Source organism: Lepisosteus platostomus, chromosome 18 (genome assembly GCF_059453375.1).
Source record: "Lepisosteus platostomus isolate fLepPlt1 chromosome 18, fLepPlt1.hap1, whole genome shotgun sequence".
NCBI lineage: Eukaryota > Metazoa > Chordata > Actinopteri > Semionotiformes > Lepisosteidae > Lepisosteus > Lepisosteus platostomus.
The window spans coordinates 723,794-744,632 of record NC_142628.1 but is presented as its reverse complement, the minus strand read 5'-3'; the positions used below and the strand labels follow the sequence as shown (position 1 = coordinate 744,632).

Genomic DNA, 20,839 nt, shown 5'->3' with positions numbered 1-20,839 from the left:
TATTAATCCCAATCAAGCTCTGTTTTATATCCAAAAATCCAGTTTGTCTAGAGATCAGTCTAGAGATCAATTTGTCTAGAGATCAGTCTAGAGATCAATTTGTGTAGAGATCAGCAAAATGTTTATGCTGCACACTGTCTTCCTTCACAGCAGAGCTTCCCAGTTCTGGTGCGTGTAAGCCAGTGTTTTCCCATTTCATTCCTGTTGAATTCTTTGTTACTTAATTAAACCCTTAACTGAAGGTTTTAAGACCTTTGGCTCAATTATATTCAGATGATTCGCAGTTCCTGTGTTTCTCTCGTTTAGGATGCAGGTTTCAAATTGCTTCCAGTATTTACTGTTTGTCAGGGAACTCCTCAAGCTTAAATAGCTGAAAACATCTGGTTCATGTAAATCAAATAACTAGTGCAATTAAGGATTCGCTGAATGACCTGAGAGCTCAGCTCACAACACAGCACACAGCAGAGTTGGTCAATACAAGGGCTACTCATCTGAGCTACTGTCAGTGCCTCAGTTGCTATATTGACCACAAATTGCACAGCACTACTTTTCCCATAATTAACCTGCTAGTTCTGCATAAGATCCACATTCCAGACTGATGCCATTCCAAACATTCCTAATAAGTGGCCAATCTACCTCTGATATGCAATGTCAGTTTCTGGTAGGGCCAAAAACATTTTTGTAATTATTTAAATGAGATTAAAACCCAGAAGACACAGGAGGTTTGGAGGAACAAATTTGAGGCCACAAAATGCTATTAGGAGCTGCTCCTCATCTAAAAGAGGTTCACTGACCTCTGAACCCAATACAGGACTCTAGCACAGTTCCGATACAGCAAGACCCTTAATTATATCATTAAGCTAGCAAACAGTGAAACAAGCAATTAAATTGTTTGTGCCAAAACCTTGCATTTCTATGTACTGGAGTAGCACAAATGTCATTGAAGTCACAAGGAACTAAGGAATAAATCACCCACCTGGAACGTCAAGATGCCCCAAGCTTCCTCTTGCATCTTTTATAAGCCTGTCTAATGTGCTGGTGTTCTTATACTTCAAATTGCATCTTAAGGCAAAACTGGAAAATGGTAAAAAGGTCATTTTATACACTGTAAAATCACTGATTTCTAAATCAGTGACGTGATGCTCAGACTTTGTAATGGTGTACAGTGGCTACCTGTGTGCTAACAGATGCACTATCAGATGCGACTGTCAGATGCACAAATGCATAAATTACAAAATATTATTGGGTTTCATCTGTGATTTTCCCCAGAATACCGACCAGCAGAGGGATGTATGCCGAAACTGTGGTGAGACCGTTGAGGTGCCGCAGGGACTGAAGTAAGTACAGTGTCTTTCCTCAGTGTCTGTTTCACCTGCTGAGATTTCAAGGGGTCACTATCAGGGAGGAGGACTGAGTGTTAACAATTAGAAATTAAAACACACACCTACTGCCTCTAAGTTGACCAATTCAACCAAATCAATGCGACACTTAGAGACACACTGTCTGTAAATTGAAACAAATTAACGCGCTTACCACACACTGAGTTACTCAATCATCGGGTTATTCTGTTCCTGTCAATCAAACCTTCCACAGACAAGAGGGTCTGAACCGCACAGTCTGTAATTTTTGGAATTTCCGCAATACCAGAAAAGACCACAAGAGGTCAGTAAAACACTGGCGAGGAGAAACTTGAAGAACTTGTAAATGGTGGCAGGTATTAGCTTGGGGGAAAAAAAAACAATTTGAACTATTTACAGGAAACCTAGAAAAATGAGACGATCAGAAGGTAAAATGGTTGCTAGTGGAAGCCTGTGTAAGAATCTGTGACAGTAGATGCATTTTTCTTGTAAATTATAGTATTGTTTTTAGAAATTCAAAGATTCACTATATTGTTTAACATTTTTGTGTTGGCCATGTACATTAGTTTCTACACTCACCGGCCAAATTATTAGGAATCACCCAGTCAAATGAACAGACTATATATGAGAGTACACTATATGTGTCACACAAGCCAGTTTTCAATCTCTCAAATGGCCATGGCATTTTTTGTAGTTGTCAGCTGGGGTCGTCAGGAAATGAACTGATAGTGGTTTTAGTCCAGAGGAATGACATTCGGAGGGGATCCCAGTCCAGGTGTTGGAGGACAGCACAGCTCCTGGTTTTCATTTCATTTCAGCCGAGCTTAGTTACCTAATCGAAGCCTGAACTGAACTAACAAGTTGCAACAATGTAACATATTTCTCCTCAGAAGTGTGGGATTTTATATTATGTTTAAGGCAAAGTTCAGCATGTTTAAGAGCTGAAAACAGCTGAACAGCTCACTTTAAAACTATTATTAAGTCTTTGGGTTCTGTTGCTTTGTATAACTGAGAGCTCAGCTGCCACAGGAAGCTGCAGGTGTTTGTGGCCTCCAGGACAAGGGTTAGGAGCCGTGGGCACAGGCACCCCTTCACTCCATATGGACTTTCAAGACACCAGCTGAAAGCAACAACTCGTGTATCAGAGATTGTTAGCTGAGACAATACCATGTCTCTGCTGTGAAGGAACACTAAATGTATGAATGGGTAATGCTTAAATATCGCAACAGGCTAGTTAGACTTTCTTTTTCTGTGTTTTCTTATCCCTGCAGCCCTGAGACGGCGTGTCGCTGTTTCTGCGTACTTAACGAACAGAAAGGATGTCTGGCGATGGACACTTCGAGCAGGGAAACACAATCCAATGACTTTAAGGCAGAGCAAGTCAGGGACAGTGAGATCGACAGCTGTGGTGGAGAAATAGAGTTCATCGGAACGAGTAAGAAACGAGGCAAGGTAAATCAACCTCATGAATAATCAAAGCCTGAAAGGAGTGCCTGTACCCTGACTCCAGCTTTATTCAAATTGCATACGCCTGAAAAGCAGCCTAGGCCCAGTGGCTGGTTACTCAGTGTTTGTATCTGCTCTGGTTTGTGGTTGATGCTTTGAAGGAAGTGGTTCTGTCTGTCAAGTCTGCTGACTATAGCAGAGTGATATCATATCTGTGTACAGCTTCTAACGTTTCAGGTAGATTAATTCTGATTCGTCATATATATAGGGTTCTGTCTATTACACATTCCTACATGCAAGGTTAAGAAAGAAGTATCAGTATTTTTCTAAGCTATTTCCAGTGTTAGTGCAGTGCACGGATCTGGGGAGATCTAATAAGATAGATGATGTCTCCTCATGACAGTATAGCATCCTGACTGCACTGGATGAGCTATTCACCTCACTTCATTATTTAGTTTTGTCCTAAGAAAGTGTGCAGCAGGAACTGAAAATGCTCCTTCATGAGGAGCCACACTGAGAGCCTGAGGTCTTCCCATGCAGAGAGGTTTCTAAACTGTGTATCATCTGGGCGCCAGGGATCCCTGTTATTACAGCTGGCAGAGTCCAATCAGTGCATGGGAGTCCTGAACATTCCCTCGTAAGACCATGTACATGAAATAACCTTCTTACATTCCATTGTTGTCCTTGCCTTGAAGATCCTCTTTTGTTTGTTTCGGCTCTTTTCAAATCTTTTTGCCCCCTTTCAGCACCTGATTGTGTTTCGACCCTCTCTCCCCAGAGAGGTGAGTCTCTGAGTGTCCCCAGGAGATGGTGCGATTTTGGGGGTTAATGCCATGCTTTGCCTGTGCTGTCTCGCTGCTGCAGTTCATCAGGGTGCACTGCACCACCGACCCGGCCGCCATCTACGAGCTGCTGACGGAGGAGTGGTGCCTGATGGCCCCCCACCTGGTGGTGTCCCTGGTGGGGGGAGACGAGCTCTTCCAGATGAGGCCGTGGCTGAGGGACACAGTGAGGAAAGGGCTGGTGAAGGCCGCCCAGAGCACAGGTCAGCAGAGGTTGCGATTACTGCTGCATCTACATGTGTGGCTGACGCTTTTACCCTGAACAGCGTAGATTTCCCCTGCCTATACTGTTTACACCCTGACTCCAACCAGCCGTCTCATGATGGTTTCGCATCCTGGCTGCACTGGATGAGCTATTAACTTCAGTAAGTAGTTATGTGCCAAGAGGGTGTCCAAGTAATGTCACAGCGACAGGAACTGAAGATGCTCCAGATTTCTGGAAGCACCTTCTCGAGGAGCTGACGTGTGCAGAGCCGCCCTGAGAGGCTGCAGTCTCAGTACAAACATTTACTGGAGCAGTTCAGGTGAAGTAGCTCGCTCAGGAGAACAGCAGCAGTGCCTCTCCTGGGATTTGAACCCACAGCCTTTCAGTTACTTCCACAGAATCCTAACCCCTGCGATTGAAGCCACTTTGGTTTAGTCTTAAACTGGAAAGATTTGAAGGGGCTCTGATTCAAATATTCAGGCACTGACAAGTCAACAGTGAAACAGAAACCAGTGCACACAGGTGGAAACGAGAGGGGGGTATGGGTTAGGAACTGAAATCCCTTCTTTACTCCCAGGGTTGTGGGAGACTGGAACAAGCCAGGCATGTTGTTGAAGCCAACACCCCAGCTTCTTCAAGTAACAACGGGATGAGATCCTGGGATCAATTAGCTAATAAAATCCAAGCAAGTTAGAAGCGCTGAATGGCCTCCTCTTGTTTGCAAACCTCATTACGTTCTACAGTAAGTTTAAAGTCTAAAGGACAGTAAGTCAGGGGACCTAGTATGGGGCCGAGTCCTCAGCCTCAGTCTCCTCAGAGACCTCCTCGGATTCGCAGGAGGAGCTCAGCCCCCAGACTGGGCAGGCTGTCCCAGCCACCTGCCGCTCGTCAGCCCTGATTAGCACTGCACCGCCCGGGACTCAGTTATTGAGCTGCTCTGTCCTGCTGCTGGCAGTCGGGTTCAGCTCCTTGTCAATCTCCAGTCCCTCACCAGCACGGCTCCGGCTGCGCCGTCTGCTGCTCTCCGCTGCTGCCGAGTCTTCCTCCGGGCCCCACCTGGGAGGCCTCGGTGTTTCCGTCAGTTCTCCTCTCCGCACTTGCTTCTGCCTTGTATTCCACCATTACAGTAAACCAGCCTGTAAGGCACATGGGCCCTTAATTCCTCACCACGCCGCCGGCTGTTAGTCAGCAGTAACACCTCGACCCTTCCGACTGCGCAGGTGCCTGGATCCTCACCAGTGGGCTGAGGTTTGGCATCACGAAGCACCTGGGGAAGGCCGTGAGAGACCACTCCTTGGCCAGCACGTCCTCCAAGGTGAAGGTGGTGGCCATCGGAATAGCTCCTTGGAAGATGATCCACAATAAGGAAGTTCTGCTCACTGCCAAGGTCAGCTTCCTTCTGTGTGTTTGCAGTAAGCGTTAGGAGAGAAAGCAGACTGTCCGCGCAGAGGTCCTGGGACTCTTACGACCTGACATAATGCACACATAAACAAAGAGACAGTTGCATTCTGTGCGAAAGCTAAAAACGAATTGTACTTTGACCAATTTGGTTGGTTGTCATTTAAAAATCAAATGTCATTATTACTCAGCTTCCTCATTTATGATACTTTCCATTTTTGTTGTGTCCTATTTCCACTTTTGGAAGCTCAAGAATGAAATTGTTTGCAGGGATGAAAATGAGTCTGTCTTTGAGTATGTCTTGGGAGATGTCGTGCACTGTTCATAGAGCCTGGATTAGTGCAGACGTCCTGCTCTCCTCTGACAGCACTTTGTGCAGATGCACACTGAGGAAGTGGTGTATTAATCCCAAGTGTCTGGACTTCACAAGACACTTTCTCAAAGATGGAATTGTAGTAACCAACATGCTAAGATGCATGCCAATGAAAATAGATACAGTTCTCAAACAAAATGGGAACATAGACAAGGAAACTAAGATATTAGTAATATATATACATTAATTTGGGTTTTAAGACAAACATTTTACCCCATTTATAGCATTATTACCTGAACACCTCTTTGTCTTTGGTAAGAACATAAGAATGCTAACACAGGAGAGGTAAATGCTCTATCCTTGTGTCCTCATTTCATGTTTTCTGCTCTTCACAGCCAGACAAGCCTGCCTTGTATCAGTCAGAAGACCTTCCACATGGCTCAGTCTACTCTCTGGACTGCAACCACTCCCATTTCGTACTGGTGGATGAGGATGAAGAGCACCCAGGAGGAACCACAGAGATGAGGATCAAGCTACTGAAACACATATCTGAGCAGCACACTGGGTATGGGGGTAGGTATACAGCTCACTTTTAGTTTCACAGTGCACATTTCTCGTCACAACATCATGCGCAAGGGTGGTTCAATAGGTTTTGAACCTAATTCAGATGGGAATGCCAGAAAACATTACAGTAACTCTAAATCCATGTCGAATACACCCAAACACTACATCACAGATTATTAATTGAAATGTGTCCTTTATACAGTAGATAGGCTAACACTGATGCTGAAACTAAAAAGAGCCTTGTTTTTGCCATGACAGTTTTGATTCTGGAGAACACTTTCAACAGGCATTCAGAAATCTTATTTGGTTCACTGTTCATTTCCACCACAAACCGTGATGACAGGAGGGTGCTTGATTCTCATTAACATCGTCACATTTTGACTTGATATAAAAATGAAATTCTAAAAGCCTTTCAGGACACGTTAGTGTGTAATTCAACTGTTCAGCTAAGTCTTGTTTTATTCAGTGGTCAGTTGTATTAGCTGCACATGTATATGTGCTGTGTAACAGAGGCAAAACCACCACCATTGCTTTGATACCAATCCCCACTCACCAGCTGAACACTGTACAGATACAAGACATCACAGTGAAGGTTTGAAATTAGATTTATTTGGTGCCGTTTTCGGAGAACATCAAAGAAGACATGCACAAGATGTATCTCCTATGGTGCTCTGAATGAATACAAATTTTGCAGTAAGTTTTAGAGTCTGAGTAACAGTCCAGTCACACTCTGTTATTGCCATGAATGGCTGTTTGGAAGTGGCCATTGCATATGCATTAGAACTATAATTTATATGATATTGTACTTCCACACATGGCACACAATGTCACAGGTGTTTGTTATTTACAGCACACTCAGTCCAGGGTCAGGACTGAACCCAAGTCTGGTCAGATTCTACAACACCCTTCATACTGCTGCAAAAACTTGTAATAATGAACTTTATTTTATACAGCACCTTTAAAAGGAACCATCTTAAAGCACCTTCTGATTTGACATGACAGCTGCTCTAGCCCACCATGTGAGCCATTCTGGAGAACTGGCAGAGTCATGCCAGTGAAGGTGTAATACAGACTGGGTCTGTTACGCCCAGCAGTGCTTGTGTTTTTCTCCACTTCTCTCGGGACCTGGTGTGGCTCTGCTGGTGGCTGAGATGAGAATTACAGCCCCTCTCCTTGACCTTCTTCCAGGAACCGGCAGCATTGAGATCCCTGTTCTCTGCTTATTGGTTCATGGAGAACCCAAGATACTGAAGGTGAGAACTCCTTTAAACAGTGCCTTTCCTTTCCAGATTGCTAGGTGTTTTGTAATAGAAAATCATTTTTTCTATCTACTTCTTTTTATTTTTGTTGTGTTTAATTTTTTTTCCCCTGAAAAACATAAGCTGCCCAAGAGAGTGTTGTTAGTGATGTTACTCTAGAGTTAGTGATGTAAGCTGCAGCAGAACACTGTGGTATTGCTATGCCTGCTTTATAACAGTTCTCCTGTGTATCTTACTTGGGTGGCCCCTAGTGTCCTGTTCACCTGCTGTGCTGTTGGTACCTTTTCTTCACCCTAGAGGATGTACAGAGGGATGATTAACTCCACACCATGGTTGATCTTGGCTGGATCAGGGGGGATCGCTGATATCCTGGTTACCCTCATGAATGGCCCCTGTGACCCCGACTCTGTACAGGAGCAGCTGGTGGAGACTTTTCACACAGAGTTTGAGTGGGCAAACATTTCAAAATGGACCAAACTTGTAAGTATCGCAAGCTCCCTGTGTGTCGATAAGAATTTCACACATCTCACTGGCTAACCTGCAGCTGTTTAAGTGGTTGGAAAGATAGATGTTATTTCACGCCTGGAGATTTGTGAAAGAGATCAATACTGTTCACAAGTGTGTTTTAAAGCACAGTGAGAAAACTGAGCTTCTCTTCCATTTTAACAGATTCAAAAAATCTTAGAGCACAGACACCTTTTGACAGTTCATGACCCAGAGCAGGAAGGATCTGAAGAGCTGGACACTGTCATTCTCCGAGCCCTGGTCAAGGGTAAGATCTGCTGCCATTTCTTTCTGCACAATAGCAATGACTCACAGAAGAAATCTCAGTGTTAAAAATCTACAGTATGTGCCATTTATTGATGCATTGCTTTACTTTGTTTATCTGGAGTATTTTTCACTGTAAAGACAAAACTACAGAGAGCTGTGTAGACAAGGAAAATGATTTAAATCCCTGAAACCTAAGTTATGTTTGTACAAATGTGCAACGAACACTTTAATTCCTATTGGAAATGATCATACAAGACAGCTCTGAACAATTTGAATTGTTTCAGTATCACTGATGTTTAATGGCTTTTTTTCAAACTATTTTATTCATAGTGAATAAATAAGGCATGTTTATAAAATGTTGCATTTCTAGACTGTAAAACACTGTGAAAGGAACAGCAGACCTGGCTAATGTCTCATTCAGACAGCCTCGAGGTTTTACAGGCGAGCAGGGACTGGTGGATAAGAAAAACACAACAGGAGGCACAATTCAGGAGACAAGAATCTACAGAACGAAAAGGACAGAAGACAATTTTGAGTCCATCTAATGGAATCAGTGTCAAAGTGTTGCAGCTTTACCAACCATTGTTGCTGATATTCATTAATATTTCGGTGCCGCTGTATTTTACTTCTGTAATGTGAAATGCTGAGAATAGGATCTTATTCCTTCAGCTTGCAAGAGCCAAAGCCAGGAAGCTCAGGATTATCTCGACGAGCTGAAATTGGCCGTAGCCTGGAACAAAGTGGACATAGCCAAGAGCGAGATCTTCAACGGAGATGTGGAGTGGAGGGTGAGGACTGTGCAGGTGTTGGCACTGCTGACACAGTGGGTTTTCATGGTGGTCTTGTGATTGTACACTGAAAGTTTACGCAAAATTAACAGGCATCAAGTTCATCAGACATTTGGAAATTAATTTCACTTTTTAATTGTAGTGTATTTGCTGAAACAGAGGCAAGGTCAACGTTGTTAGTCCTTCTGCCTCTTGGGTTTTGATTCCCAGCAGGATGGCCCTCTGTGTGCAGTTTCCTTGTACTGTCTGTGTCCACTGTAGTTTTCTCCCACCACCCAGAGACATGGTGGTTAATTAGTTTCAGAAAACGGATCCTGTGTCTGTGTGTGCATGTGGGATAGCTCCAGGTTATTACAGCTCTCCCAGGGGTCTTTGTCCCTCATTGGAAGAACTGCAATATGTTTCTATAGCAATTTTCAGATCCCATTTCATCCAAATAAAGAAAACGTTGAAAATGTTCTTTGGGACATTTTGATTGATAGCTTTATATTGAAATTATCAGAACAAATTTCAAAGGTATCTTTTTTTAGATGCAAAATTTGCTCAAAGGAGTGTTTGTACTTGAATTAAAACATAAAGACAGTGTCAGCCACAACTGGAAGAGCACACAGCTTCACTCATGAGTACACACTTAGGCATTTTGAACAGAAGCCATTGGAGTTTAAGATTTCAGCCTGAGCTACAGCTGGAGCTAGAAACACTAACAATTTGTATATGGTGTTAAGTTTAGAGATTTTGGATCAGTTACTTCCTAACAAGCATGGCAGGTGTTGACCTTGCAGAAATCAGAACCACCACCTTAGATATTATGGTGTCATTTCTCCTATGAAGTGAAGATGTTGGGAGAGAAGTGAGAGTTCTGGACTTGTAACTGGAAGGTTGTGGGCTCAAATCTCAGTTGAGATACTGCTGTCGTAGCTTTGAGCATGTTTCTTCACCTGAATTACCAAAGTAAACCCAGCTGTATAAATGGGTACAAAAGGAAGTTGCTTTTGAAAAAACATCAGACAAATAAATTAATAATTAATTTTTCCATCAGTGTGGCATAGCCGCGGTCTCGGAGAGATTAGAATTCCAGAAGGACTTATGAGCCTTCAAAAAAACGATTAAAATCTTTAAAAGTGTGTGTCTGATCCGTCTTGAGCACGGATCCCCTCCTCAGATCCGGGCTACTTGAGCGGGATCATTTGGTTAACGAGCTAAGACACTTGGACAAGATTTGTTACACTCTTGCCAGGCATGTGACCTTGAAGAGGTAATGATGGACTCTCTGGTCAACAACAAGCCAGACTTTGTGAAGCTCTTCGTTGACAATGGGATAAACATGAACGAGTTCATGACCTACGGGAAGCTCCAGGACCTGTACTGCTCCGTTTCGGAGAAGAGCCTCCTGCACGAGCTGCTCCTGAAGAAGCACGAGGAGAAGCAGCTCATCCTGGCAGCCCGCAACCCCGGCGGCCACCATGAGTCTGTCCCGAAGAAGACACGCTTCACGCTCCACGAGGTCTCCAAAGTCCTCAAGGACTTCCTGCACGACTCCTGCAAAGGCTTCTACCAGGACAGCACGAAGAGAACTCCGACAGTAGGTATCTCTTCTGCTGCCCTGGTGTGCATGTGTGTTTACTTGTGTCCCATCCAGGGTGTATCCTGCCTTGTGCCCATTGCTTGCTGGGATAGGCTCTGCCCCCCCTATGTTGAATAAAGAAATAGAAACTGAATGGATGGATGGATAATGCATTGTCATCACACATAGACGACAGTGTCTTTACCATGCTGCTGCTGCTGCACTTGAGTATGGAGGTACCATTGTGCACTGTGGTAAACATTTATTAAAGTATCTCATGGTGCTTTCTTAAGGTCTAGTGTAGTAAAGCACAGTAAAGGCATTCTGAAACCATAGGAAATTACAGCACAACTATGGTAAAACCATAGCTACACCATGTTTCAAGAGCAAGATTGATACATTGATGCCAAGTGTTAGTCTTGATGAAGGTGGTACATATGGGACTTAATGGATGTGTTGTGTTTTTTTTTAGGAAAAGTCTGGAAAGACGCGGACATCTCATGGAAACAAGTGCTTACCGGATATGAGCCAAAAATGTGAGAACCCCTGGAGAGATCTGTTTCTGTGGGCTGTACTTCAGAACAGGCAGGAGATGGCAAACTTCTTCTGGGCCATGGTAAGTCACTCGAACAAGGCATAACAATCTTCTAATGTGTGAGGCGTTTGATGCACTGTAGCAGCTTCCTAGATTTCTTTTTTGTTTCACAGCAATGGGCGACAACAAGGAAATTACACTACAGAAAGCAGCAATATTAGACTGTGTATATTAAACACTAGTCAAAACACTCAGTACTCAGCCTGCACTCTGTGCAGAAAGCTAAAGATGTTTAGAAACATGAGATAAAGGATGAGATCAAGCTCTATCACAGAAAGCACTCCAATTAGCTAACATAACTGTATAGTGTTTTTCTGCATGCCAGTGCAGGGAGATTCAAGCTTCAATAAGGAATTTAGAGCCTTCCTTTGAGCATGTAAATTTGAAGTAATCCATTAAAAGCTGTAAAATGTTGTTATTGTTTTTAAAATATTAAGTTTCTCCTAGCTGTTAATTCCTATGCTCGAAAGGATGTCGCGTCTTTTTCATGTGACCCTGAACTGAGCCCAGCTGAGCCACTTGCTTATGTCTTTGAGCTGGCTGGGCCCTTTCCCTTAACCTGCTGTCCGTGTTCCCGGTGCACAGGGGCCAGAGGCAGTGGCTGCCGCGCTGGCCGGCTGTAAAATCCTGAAGGAAATGGCTCACCTGGAGTCTGAGGCCGAGTCTGCGCGGAGCATGAAAGAGGCAAAATATGAGCAGTTCGCCCTGGGTGAGTACATTCAACGTCAGTGCTGCTCTCTCTTAGTCACAGGACACTGCCATTTAGCCCTGGTGCAAGCCCACTTTCTTCATAGTTCTGATTTTGGTAATTACTAGCAATTGTTTAACACCTGCAAATCACTCGCTCAGCAGCACTTAATCATTGGTTTTAATACCAGCAGTGCCTTTGTTTTAAACAACTAAACCTGTCGAGATAACTGGGAAATTAGCAGTCTACCAATAAAGACGACAACAGTAATACTTTTTGCACATAAATAATAAAAAACCTGTAAAAAGCTTGAACCTAAGCTTTAAGTCTATCGAAAGACATATAAAGACATACATAATGCTTAAAGGGCACTGACATAGTAATAAGTATGTGCTAATCAATGAAGCACATACTAATCAATGAAGACAAACAGTTTGCAAAGAGCCTGTGCTGGAGATTTTCTTAAACTGTTTGGGACTGGAAGTAGACCGAAACAGTGGTTCAGAAATTCTGCACGTGTTCCGCTGCTGCTGCAGTTAAAACATCCTAAGCGGCCTTCTGCACTGCACTGTGCTTGCAGACCTGTTCAGCGAGTGCTACTCGAACAGCGAGGACAGGGCCTACGCTCTTCTGGTGAGGAAGACCAAGTACTGGAGCAAAGCCACCTGCCTCAACCTGGCCACAGAGGCCGATGCCAAGAGCTTCTTTGCCCACGATGGAGTTCAGGTAGGAAGAGTCTGGCACAACCGAGCTGCTAAGATACCAGACACAGCAATAATAATTCCCATCAGATTTCCTTGTATTTCTGTATTTCTGTAGTGCTTTTCAACCAAAAGAATCCCAAAGATAGTAACACACTGGAGGGGACCCACTTCACCATCCCCCAGCGCAGTGCTGCCCCCATCTGGGTGACGCTGGCAGTGTGCGCTAGACAGTTTATCGTTTGTACTGCCTCTGACATTAATAAAAGCATCATAATCAGAAACAGGTCAGACCTGATGTCAGACATACCGAACTCTGCAATAATGAAAGTGATGAGGATATTAGAATTAGAGCTGTGGATAAGGTAACAGGAAGGCTGAGGGTTCGAATCCCAGCTGAGAAACTGCTGTTGCTGATGCAGTACTTCATATGAATTGCTCCAGTAAAATCCCCAGATGTACAGGTGCAAATGTAAGTCGCTTTGGATAAAAGCATCAGCTAAACAAGAATTAATAAGAATAGTAATACTGAACGTACCTACTGCTCTCTTCATGAGTGTACTCTCCCCATCATCTCCATTCCCTCCTCTCTCCTTACACTTCTTCTAACCCTTCTCCCTCCTCTGCTGCTCGTTCCCGTCTCTCGCGCCTCCTGTGGTGCCTCCACAGGTCTACATCATCTCCAGTCACCTGCCAACGCCTCCTCCGGACCCAAGTGCACATTCCCTGGATTTAGATATCCCTGTGCTTAGTGCGGCAGCTTGTGCTTGTTCTGAATGTAAGGTGCCTTGGGATAAGGTGTTTGCTCAATACTAATGTACGTCTAGACTAAGGCTGTCTAGATCATAACGTAACAGAGATAATGCAGGTGTAACAGGCCTGGGCGGGAAAGTGGCTGTTTACACCTCAGGACCTGACAGAGGGGAAGGAAAACTTGAAAATTCCACAGCAAAGTTAGTGTTTCTTTCAGTTTTGCAGAACGTTCATTGAATGAATGTTGAAGAATCTGCATCTCAGTTTTTATTTCTTAGATCTTGTATTTCTAATATAATGACACCTGTAGAGCCAATACATGTTCAATGCAAAGGGAGGAAAGTGTGGTGACGGTGGTGACAGTGACCTCTGCAGGACAATAATTGTACTGCATCCTCCATCTGACCTTTCTGTTAGCAGTACAGAGTCAGCATGTGGGTTTTGAAGTCTATTTCATTTTTCTTCCAGGCACTGCTGACAAAAATCTGGTGGGGATCCATGACAGCAGACACAGCGATCTCAAAACTAGTGGTGTCTTTCTTTTTCCCTCCACTAATATGGACAAACTTTATAAAATTCAGGTAGAAATAATAAATCCACACACTATATTTTACTCAGCATTAGGCAGCACAACTTTGACTTTACATGTGTGCAATACTTTACAGTTTACATAATTCATAGTGAATGCTTGCTCGTAAGACACATCATCCCCCCGAAAGATTTCTTGTGAGACCTATATATATAGAAGTACTGTCAATAAGCATTAGCTATCTGTCAGAAGTTGCAGAATGAACTCTGAAGGTCTAGTCTGTGCCTCAGCATGGCCCTGCAGGAGGCCTGACGGGGTCTGCTGTCCCTGTGTCCAGCAGTGAGGACGAGCAGCATGGCAGCCGAGGAGGAGAAGAGTTTGCGGAGCTGGACAGCCTGGACACAGAAAAGGCCCTGTTGCTCACGGAGGAGGAGAACATGTATGTGATGAGCTGGGGGTTTTACAGGGTGTGTGTGTGTGTCAGGGAGCAGCTGTTCCAGCAGGATAGAAGACACGACTTTGAGAAATCTGTACTTCTAAATCATGAGGGGCAGTTGGACTCACTGGGCTCATGAGGTTCAAATTGCTTCCTCCACACAAACCTAGATTCCCGCCAACCAGATTCAAACACCTCCAGGTCCCATTTTTCCAAGTCTGTTGACATTCGTAAAAGGAAAACACAAACCAGAGCAAAAGTAGCATTTCCATCCAGCATGAAGTTTTCTTTGAAAAATCCCATCTCAAATGTCTCATAATTCTTCAAATAACACAGATTTGTATTTTTGTAACATTTAGGAAATTTAACTCGATGTTCACGAAAAGGAATTGAATTTCAAATGCTGAAACTGAGGAGCAAGTTTTGATTGGCTTGAGTGTGGTGATAAGAGCACACTGAGCTGGTGACTGTCTGGAGGAACTGAGGAATATGGTATTCTGTCTCCATTAGCTGTGTATTTGTGGTATGAATGCAGTGTACAGTTTTGTGTAAATGTGTGTATCCTGGAGCTAGACCTGATGCTGTGGTGTACTGTAAGAGATAGCTTCCGGTTCTTGAAGGGCCACATCAGTGTAGCTGCAAACAGGAGGAAACCATGTTGCTCGCTGCTAAGTGCTGATTGCTAATGCATGTGCAGCAGTCTCGGGAGACGTCCTCCTCTGCCTCTGCCTGTGCTGAGATCTGTGTGTTTATACACATTTCCCAGAGAGAGCAGGAAGGTCGAAAGCCAGAGCCCACAGAACCACAATGTCTGGAGCACGTTCCTGTTCAGGAGGTGGCAGCGGTTCTGGAGCGCTCCCGTGACCGTGTTCCTGGGCAACGTCATCATGTACTTCGCCTTCCTCTTCCTCTTCACCTACGTGCTCTTGGTGGACTTCAGACCCCCTCCTCCCGATGGCCCCTCCATGGCCGAGATCACCCTCTACTTCTGGGTCTTCACCCTGGTGCTGGAGGAGCTGCGGCAGGTCAGCACCCCCAGGGGCTGGGCAGCGTGCCCTCAAGCCAGTCCTGTCCGTCTAGAAATAATAAACCACCTGACTGCTAGCGATACACTGTAAGATGTTTTTGCAGGAGCCTTCAAAAAGAAAATATGAGAAATAAAGAACGTTAAAGTGATTAATAAAGAACAGCTTCCAGGTAAAGAAAATGTACAATAAATTGAAAGCAGAAGTCAAAAGGCTTATATATAAAAAGGTAATAAAGGCCAAGAGAACAAGAGAAAGGGATATTGCAGTGAGATCCAAAATAAATAATGCAAGTCTTTTTTTAGAATTACAACAGCACAATAACAGTAAGAAACCGACCAGGAAACAGCTAATGTATTAAACAAATAGCACTCACTCGTTTGCCAAGAAAGAAATGAACATGTGTTGAACTTTGCCCTCAGAGCTTCTTCACTGATGAAGACACCAGCATCGTGAAGAAGTTCAAGCTGTATGTGGAGGACAACTGGAACAAGTGTGACATGGTGGCTATTCTTCTCTTTGTGTTTGGGGTGTCCTGCAGGTCAGCTCATTAAAACAGCTTTATTTCTTGTTACAGCGAATTACTGTGTAACAGTTGTAATCTTCTGTGTCTTTCCATAGACCCACGGTTGGTTATATTCCAACAGAACCTACACCAGCTCAGAGCTGAGCTGACTGACAGAGAGATGTCCCTATAGCTGCTCAGAGCTGTGCTGACTGAATGGGAGGTGTCTCTCTACCAGCTCAGTGCTGTGCTGACTGACTGGGAGGTGTCTCTTCTCCAGCTCAGTGCTGTGCTGACTGACTGGGAGGTGTCTCTTCTCCAGCTCAGTGCTGTGCTGACTGACTGGGAGGTGTCTCTTCTCCAGCTCAGTGCTGTGCTGACTGACTGGGAGGTGTCTCTTCGCCAGCTCAGTGCTGTGCTGACTGACTGGGAGGTGTCTCTTTTCCAGCTCAGTGCTGTGCTGACTGACTGGGAGGTGTCTCTTTTCCAGCTCAGTGCTGTGCTGACTGACTGGGAGGTGTCTCTTCTCCAGCTCAGAGCTATGCTGACTGACTGGGAGGTGTCTCTCTACCAGCTCAGAGCTGTGCTGACTGACTGGAAGGTGTTTATTTTTCCACATAAATACCATCAAACTATAATCTCAAAACACAGACTTGTGTAGTTTTGCATCTCCTGCTAGAGTTGTTTCTGTGACCCAATGTTGTGATAGAGGTTTGCCAGCATTCTTACACTGATCTCTGCTCCCACAGGATGCTGACATCGATGTATGAGGCTGGACGCACGGTCTTAGCCTTGGACTTCATGGTGTTTACTCTGCGTCTCATCCACATCTTCGCCATCCACAAACAGCTCGGTCCAAAGATCATCATCGTGGAGAGGATGGTGAGCGATCAGAATGCCAGGTTTGAGGAATACCTAGTGAGCCCCGGTGCCATAACGTACCCTATACTGGGAACCCCGTCAGGCAGACCTGCTGGACACTGTTTCCCACACCCTGGCTGCAGAGCCACAAACATCCCAGAGTCTTTTATTCTGAGCTCCCAGCAATTACCATCAAAACAACAGGAGACTGGCAGTGTAAAATGGATAATTCCCACAGTGACAAATGCTTTGTAAAAGGTGCAGGTTTAAAAAGCTAAGCTCACTGGGTGGTTGCATCTTGGGCCCCATGATGGAGCAGTAGTCAGCACTGCTGCCTCGCAGCGCTGGGGCCCTGGGTTCAATTTCAGACCTGGGGTCCGTCAGCATGGAGATTGTATGTGAGGGTTTTCTCCAGTTGCTCTGGTTTCCTCCCACAGTCCTAAAGCATACTGGCAGGTTAATTGGCTTCCGGCAAAACTGGCCCTGGTGTGAGTGTGTGTGTGTAGCTGCCCTGCGATAGACTGGCGTCCTGTCCAGGGTGTATCCTGTCTTGTGCCCATTGCTTGCTGGGATAGGCCCTGGCACCCTCACAAACCTGAATGGGAAGAAAATGGATGGATTAACTAGCCACTGGCTGGTTGCACCATCAGAGCCTCCACAAGAGGAAAGCACTGCTGTGGAATATGTCGTGGGCTGGTACCATGGCCAGACTCATGAGCGAAGTGTCCTTGTGTTTTGGCAGATGAAGGATGTCTTCTTTTTTCTGTTCTTCCTGAGTGTGTGGCTCCTGGCCTATGGGGTTGCCACCCAGGCCCTTCTTCATCCCAACGAGAACAGAGTGGACTGGATCTTCAGGAGGGTCCTCTATAGGCCCTACCTCCACATATTCGGCCAGATCCCCTTGGAGGAGATCGACGGTAAGACGGACGATTCTGTATCTCAAAGCTCAGTCCATGGAGGAGGTGTGCGGTGTCTGAGACTGTGAGCTCAGGGGATGTTGTCACACTCAACACAGAAAACCGTGGCTGGAAAAAATCAGAGGACAAAAGAGTACTATGTACTATGTACTCTGCGGCGGTGCGGTGGCTCTGTGGCTCAGGATCTGTACCTGTGGCTGGAAGGTTGCCGGTTTGTATCCCACGGCCGGCAGAGGAATCCTACTCCTTTTGGGCCCTGAGCAAGGCCCTTAACCCCAACTGCTCCAGGGGCACCATATAAATGGCTGACCCTGCGCTCTGACCCCAAGCTTCTCTCCCTGTCTGTGTGTCTCATGGAGAGCAGGTTGGGGTCTGCGAAAAGACAAATTCCTAATACTAGAAATTGTATATGGCCAATAAAGTCATCTCTTATCTCTTATACCTCCAGCAAATTTGGAAAATGCACCTACACCTACATCTGAATTAGATTTCAACTGCCTGTCTCAAACTCCAATTTTGACAATGTATTTTGCAGAATTGCTAAGGTGTCCAGGGGAATGATGGCAAAGCCTCTTTCTCTGGCACTGTAGTTTCTGGCCATTGATAACCTGAAAGGGATTATGACATTCTGTATGATCCCCTAGTTACAGGGTTTATAAGTAGCTATAGTCAGAACGTGGAGGAGTTCTGTTGCCATCATACTTGGTGAGCAAGGCAGTTATCAAGCTTTCTGAAATTATCTCTTTTTTCTGAATGTTTAAAAGAGCTCAAAAAGAGTGAAGTCACTTGGGAAATGTTCCAAGTTCATTGGTGTTTTTAATTAATTTCATAGTCTGTGGAAAGCATTCGAATCCCCTCTCTTTAGACACTGTTGTGCTCTCTTGTAATGGCTGTTGTTTTATCCAGTTGCAATTTCCGAAACAACCGTTCTGCTGGCCTTTAGGACATCCTGTTGCTTGAGTCAATCAAGAACTGGTTATGGCTCAGTAATGGAGTGTTCTTTAAAAACCCATCAAGGCAACATGAGCAGCACATCCACTCCGCTTCTCCCAGTTGTTTAGTTTTTCTCAGTTTTTGCCTTCAGCGTCATTTAATGATACATTTACTCAGTGCTAACAAACATAAACCACTCCAGCAATGTCAACAATACTTCCTTGGTATCATCATCACTTGCTGTCCAGTCACTTCACTTGCTTGTGTTCATTTTTCATTTCATTTTTCATTTTTCCTTCCCTAAAATAGTTGCCTTACTTTACATTTTTCTGTTGATCCAACCAGTGATAGTGGTGGGGTTTGAAATTGATCAGCAATGTCTTTCATTTTTCTCAGCTTTCCTTAAAGAGTGTTTAATTTTCTGCTTCCCATCTTTGACAAGCAACTATGTAAGCAGAAGGTCTAATTGGTAAAGCATTAATTCTGTATTTTTTAATCCTGTTTTACCATAGCGGCTAAAATGCCTGAGCTCAATTGCACCACAGACCTGTTTGAGATCATGGAGGAAACACTGCCCCCTTGTCCAAATCTGTATGCCAACTGGCTGGTCATCCTCCTGCTGGTCATCTTCCTTTTGGTCACCAATGTGCTGCTTCTGAACCTTCTGATCGCTATGTTCAGGTAAGGATTGAGCTTTAGTGCTTTATTCATACCTATGGTCGACAACTTAACTTGCATTTAGCGGTAAAAGATAGGTAGTTTTTTGTTATTTGACAAAACTGATTTATTGGTAGTGAGACTTTGTATTTCTCATATATACCATATGAACAGCAAATATTTACAATTCCACCTCAGTCAGAAGTGTACATTTCTATTTCAATGTACAGTATTTCTATTTATAAATATTTAGTAACTGTTTCCATTTTTTAATATATTTTAGTACACTATACAAACTATTAAAGAATAATTATGTTCACAGTTCTAAAATCTCACTGTGGGAAAAACATTTAATAGTTTTTGCAAAAAAGATGACAAGAACCATGAACTGTTGTTTCTCACCATTTAGAGTTTTTGCAAGATTTTATTTAGAAACAGTCTGTTTTTGTCTTTGTATTGATTTAAAATCCTACATCTTACTCATGAAATGAAAGCTGAGACCGAATGGGTTCTATTTTAAGCTTTTTGAGAAAACTCTGACGGTATCAAGCTGTTTAATTGTTTATATCTAATAAATTCAGAAACAACTCTTCAGATCAGTCTGAAGAATCTGTTAACACTCCTTCATACCGTTAAAGTGCTATCTCTTGCATATATACAAAAGTTTTTACCAAAAATGTTTTTACTTTTATTTTAGTATCATTCTTTTAAATTATTCAGATTTTGTAAAGGAGTTTTTGAGTTACAGAACTGAAAGAAACAAAACAATATATCGAAATATGTCTTCAACAAGAAAGGAAAGTGCTTTCCCACAAAACAATTGGCTTTTTGGCCATATCGGAAAGCCAATTAGAAAAAGATCAAAGGGATGAAGGCCATTCCTAAACTTCTGAGGGTGCAAATGTGCAAGGTATGCAACAAGATGCTCTGAACGGCATCCTTCAGAACCACTACCTCAGTATTCAGACATTTCCTTCCTGGTGAAATCTCAGTCCTTATCTAGCATGGAGAAATCAGGCTTTCCAGCCAATATTCAGTGGCATTTACAGGGAAAGCCTCTGCAACAACTTCCTGATCCTATAAAACTACGGCTGTGGGTGAAGTGGATTATGATACAATTCCTATGGTTAATATCACATGGTTAATGTCGCCTCCCTGCCCTGAGGTAAGTGTTCCGACATGCTTGGCAAATAAAGACATTTCCTGCCGTAGCTACACCTTCCAGGTGGTGCAGGAGCACACAGACATCTTCTGGAAGTTTCAGCGCTTCAACCTGATCGTGGAGTACAGCAGCAGGCCAGCCCTGGCTCCTCCCTTCATCATCATCAGCCACATCTCCCAGGTCGTCTTCAGCATGTTCAAGAAGTCCGAGTCCAAGACGGATCCCCTAGGTCAGTCCCAGGCTCTACGTGCTGTCACTGCTGTACACTGAGCAAAATCAGGCACTGTAGTCTTAAAAACACTTATTCAAACATATGATTTGGATATTTCAAGGAAATCAGTATAAAATTCTATCGGAGATGCGATTTCTTATGTCTCTGCTCATTCAGCTGTGCAGTAAGAGGGACCTCCTGCAATTTATTGGTTGATCAAGTGGGTCCTCTTCTATGTATAAAGCACTTTGGGACCCTTTGATTGTAGAGTGATGTACTGTATACAGTAAATGAATGGATTAACAATTACAATTTGTGGAATCACTGTATTTTTATTCCGCTAAATACTGCACTGGGA

General features: G+C 44.0%; 1 protein-coding gene across 3 annotated transcripts in view; it reads left to right on the top strand.

The window, feature by feature from the left end:
• trpm5 (transient receptor potential cation channel, subfamily M, member 5) overlaps nt 1-20,839 on the top strand; it is a 35,433-nt gene that overhangs the window by 10,910 nt on the left and 3,684 nt on the right. Inside the window, exons 2-22 of one of the 3 annotated variants that reach the window (XM_088611096.1) lie at nt 1,270-1,337; nt 2,630-2,810; nt 3,669-3,849; nt 5,072-5,238; nt 5,958-6,135; nt 7,315-7,379; nt 7,683-7,865; nt 8,055-8,157; nt 8,826-8,944; nt 10,182-10,526; nt 10,981-11,124; nt 11,689-11,812; nt 12,372-12,517; nt 13,714-13,826; nt 14,112-14,213; nt 14,977-15,235; nt 15,658-15,776; nt 16,490-16,622; nt 17,344-17,518; nt 18,964-19,132; nt 20,321-20,499. In XM_088611096.1, the coding sequence (XP_088467222.1) occupies nt 1,270-1,337; nt 2,630-2,810; nt 3,669-3,849; nt 5,072-5,238; nt 5,958-6,135; nt 7,315-7,379; nt 7,683-7,865; nt 8,055-8,157; nt 8,826-8,944; nt 10,182-10,526; nt 10,981-11,124; nt 11,689-11,812; nt 12,372-12,517; nt 13,714-13,826; nt 14,112-14,213; nt 14,977-15,235; nt 15,658-15,776; nt 16,490-16,622; nt 17,344-17,518; nt 18,964-19,132; nt 20,321-20,499 (3,253 nt within the window). Of the gene's footprint in view, nt 1-278; nt 1,338-2,629; nt 2,811-3,668; nt 3,850-5,071; nt 5,239-5,957; nt 6,136-7,314; nt 7,380-7,682; nt 7,866-8,054; nt 8,158-8,825; nt 8,945-10,181; nt 10,527-10,980; nt 11,125-11,688; nt 11,813-12,371; nt 12,518-13,713; nt 13,827-14,111; nt 14,214-14,976; nt 15,236-15,657; nt 15,777-16,489; nt 16,623-17,343; nt 17,519-18,963; nt 19,133-20,320; nt 20,500-20,839 lie in introns of those variants that run through there. The other 2 variants (XM_088611095.1, XM_088611094.1) reach the window with 2 other exon arrangements.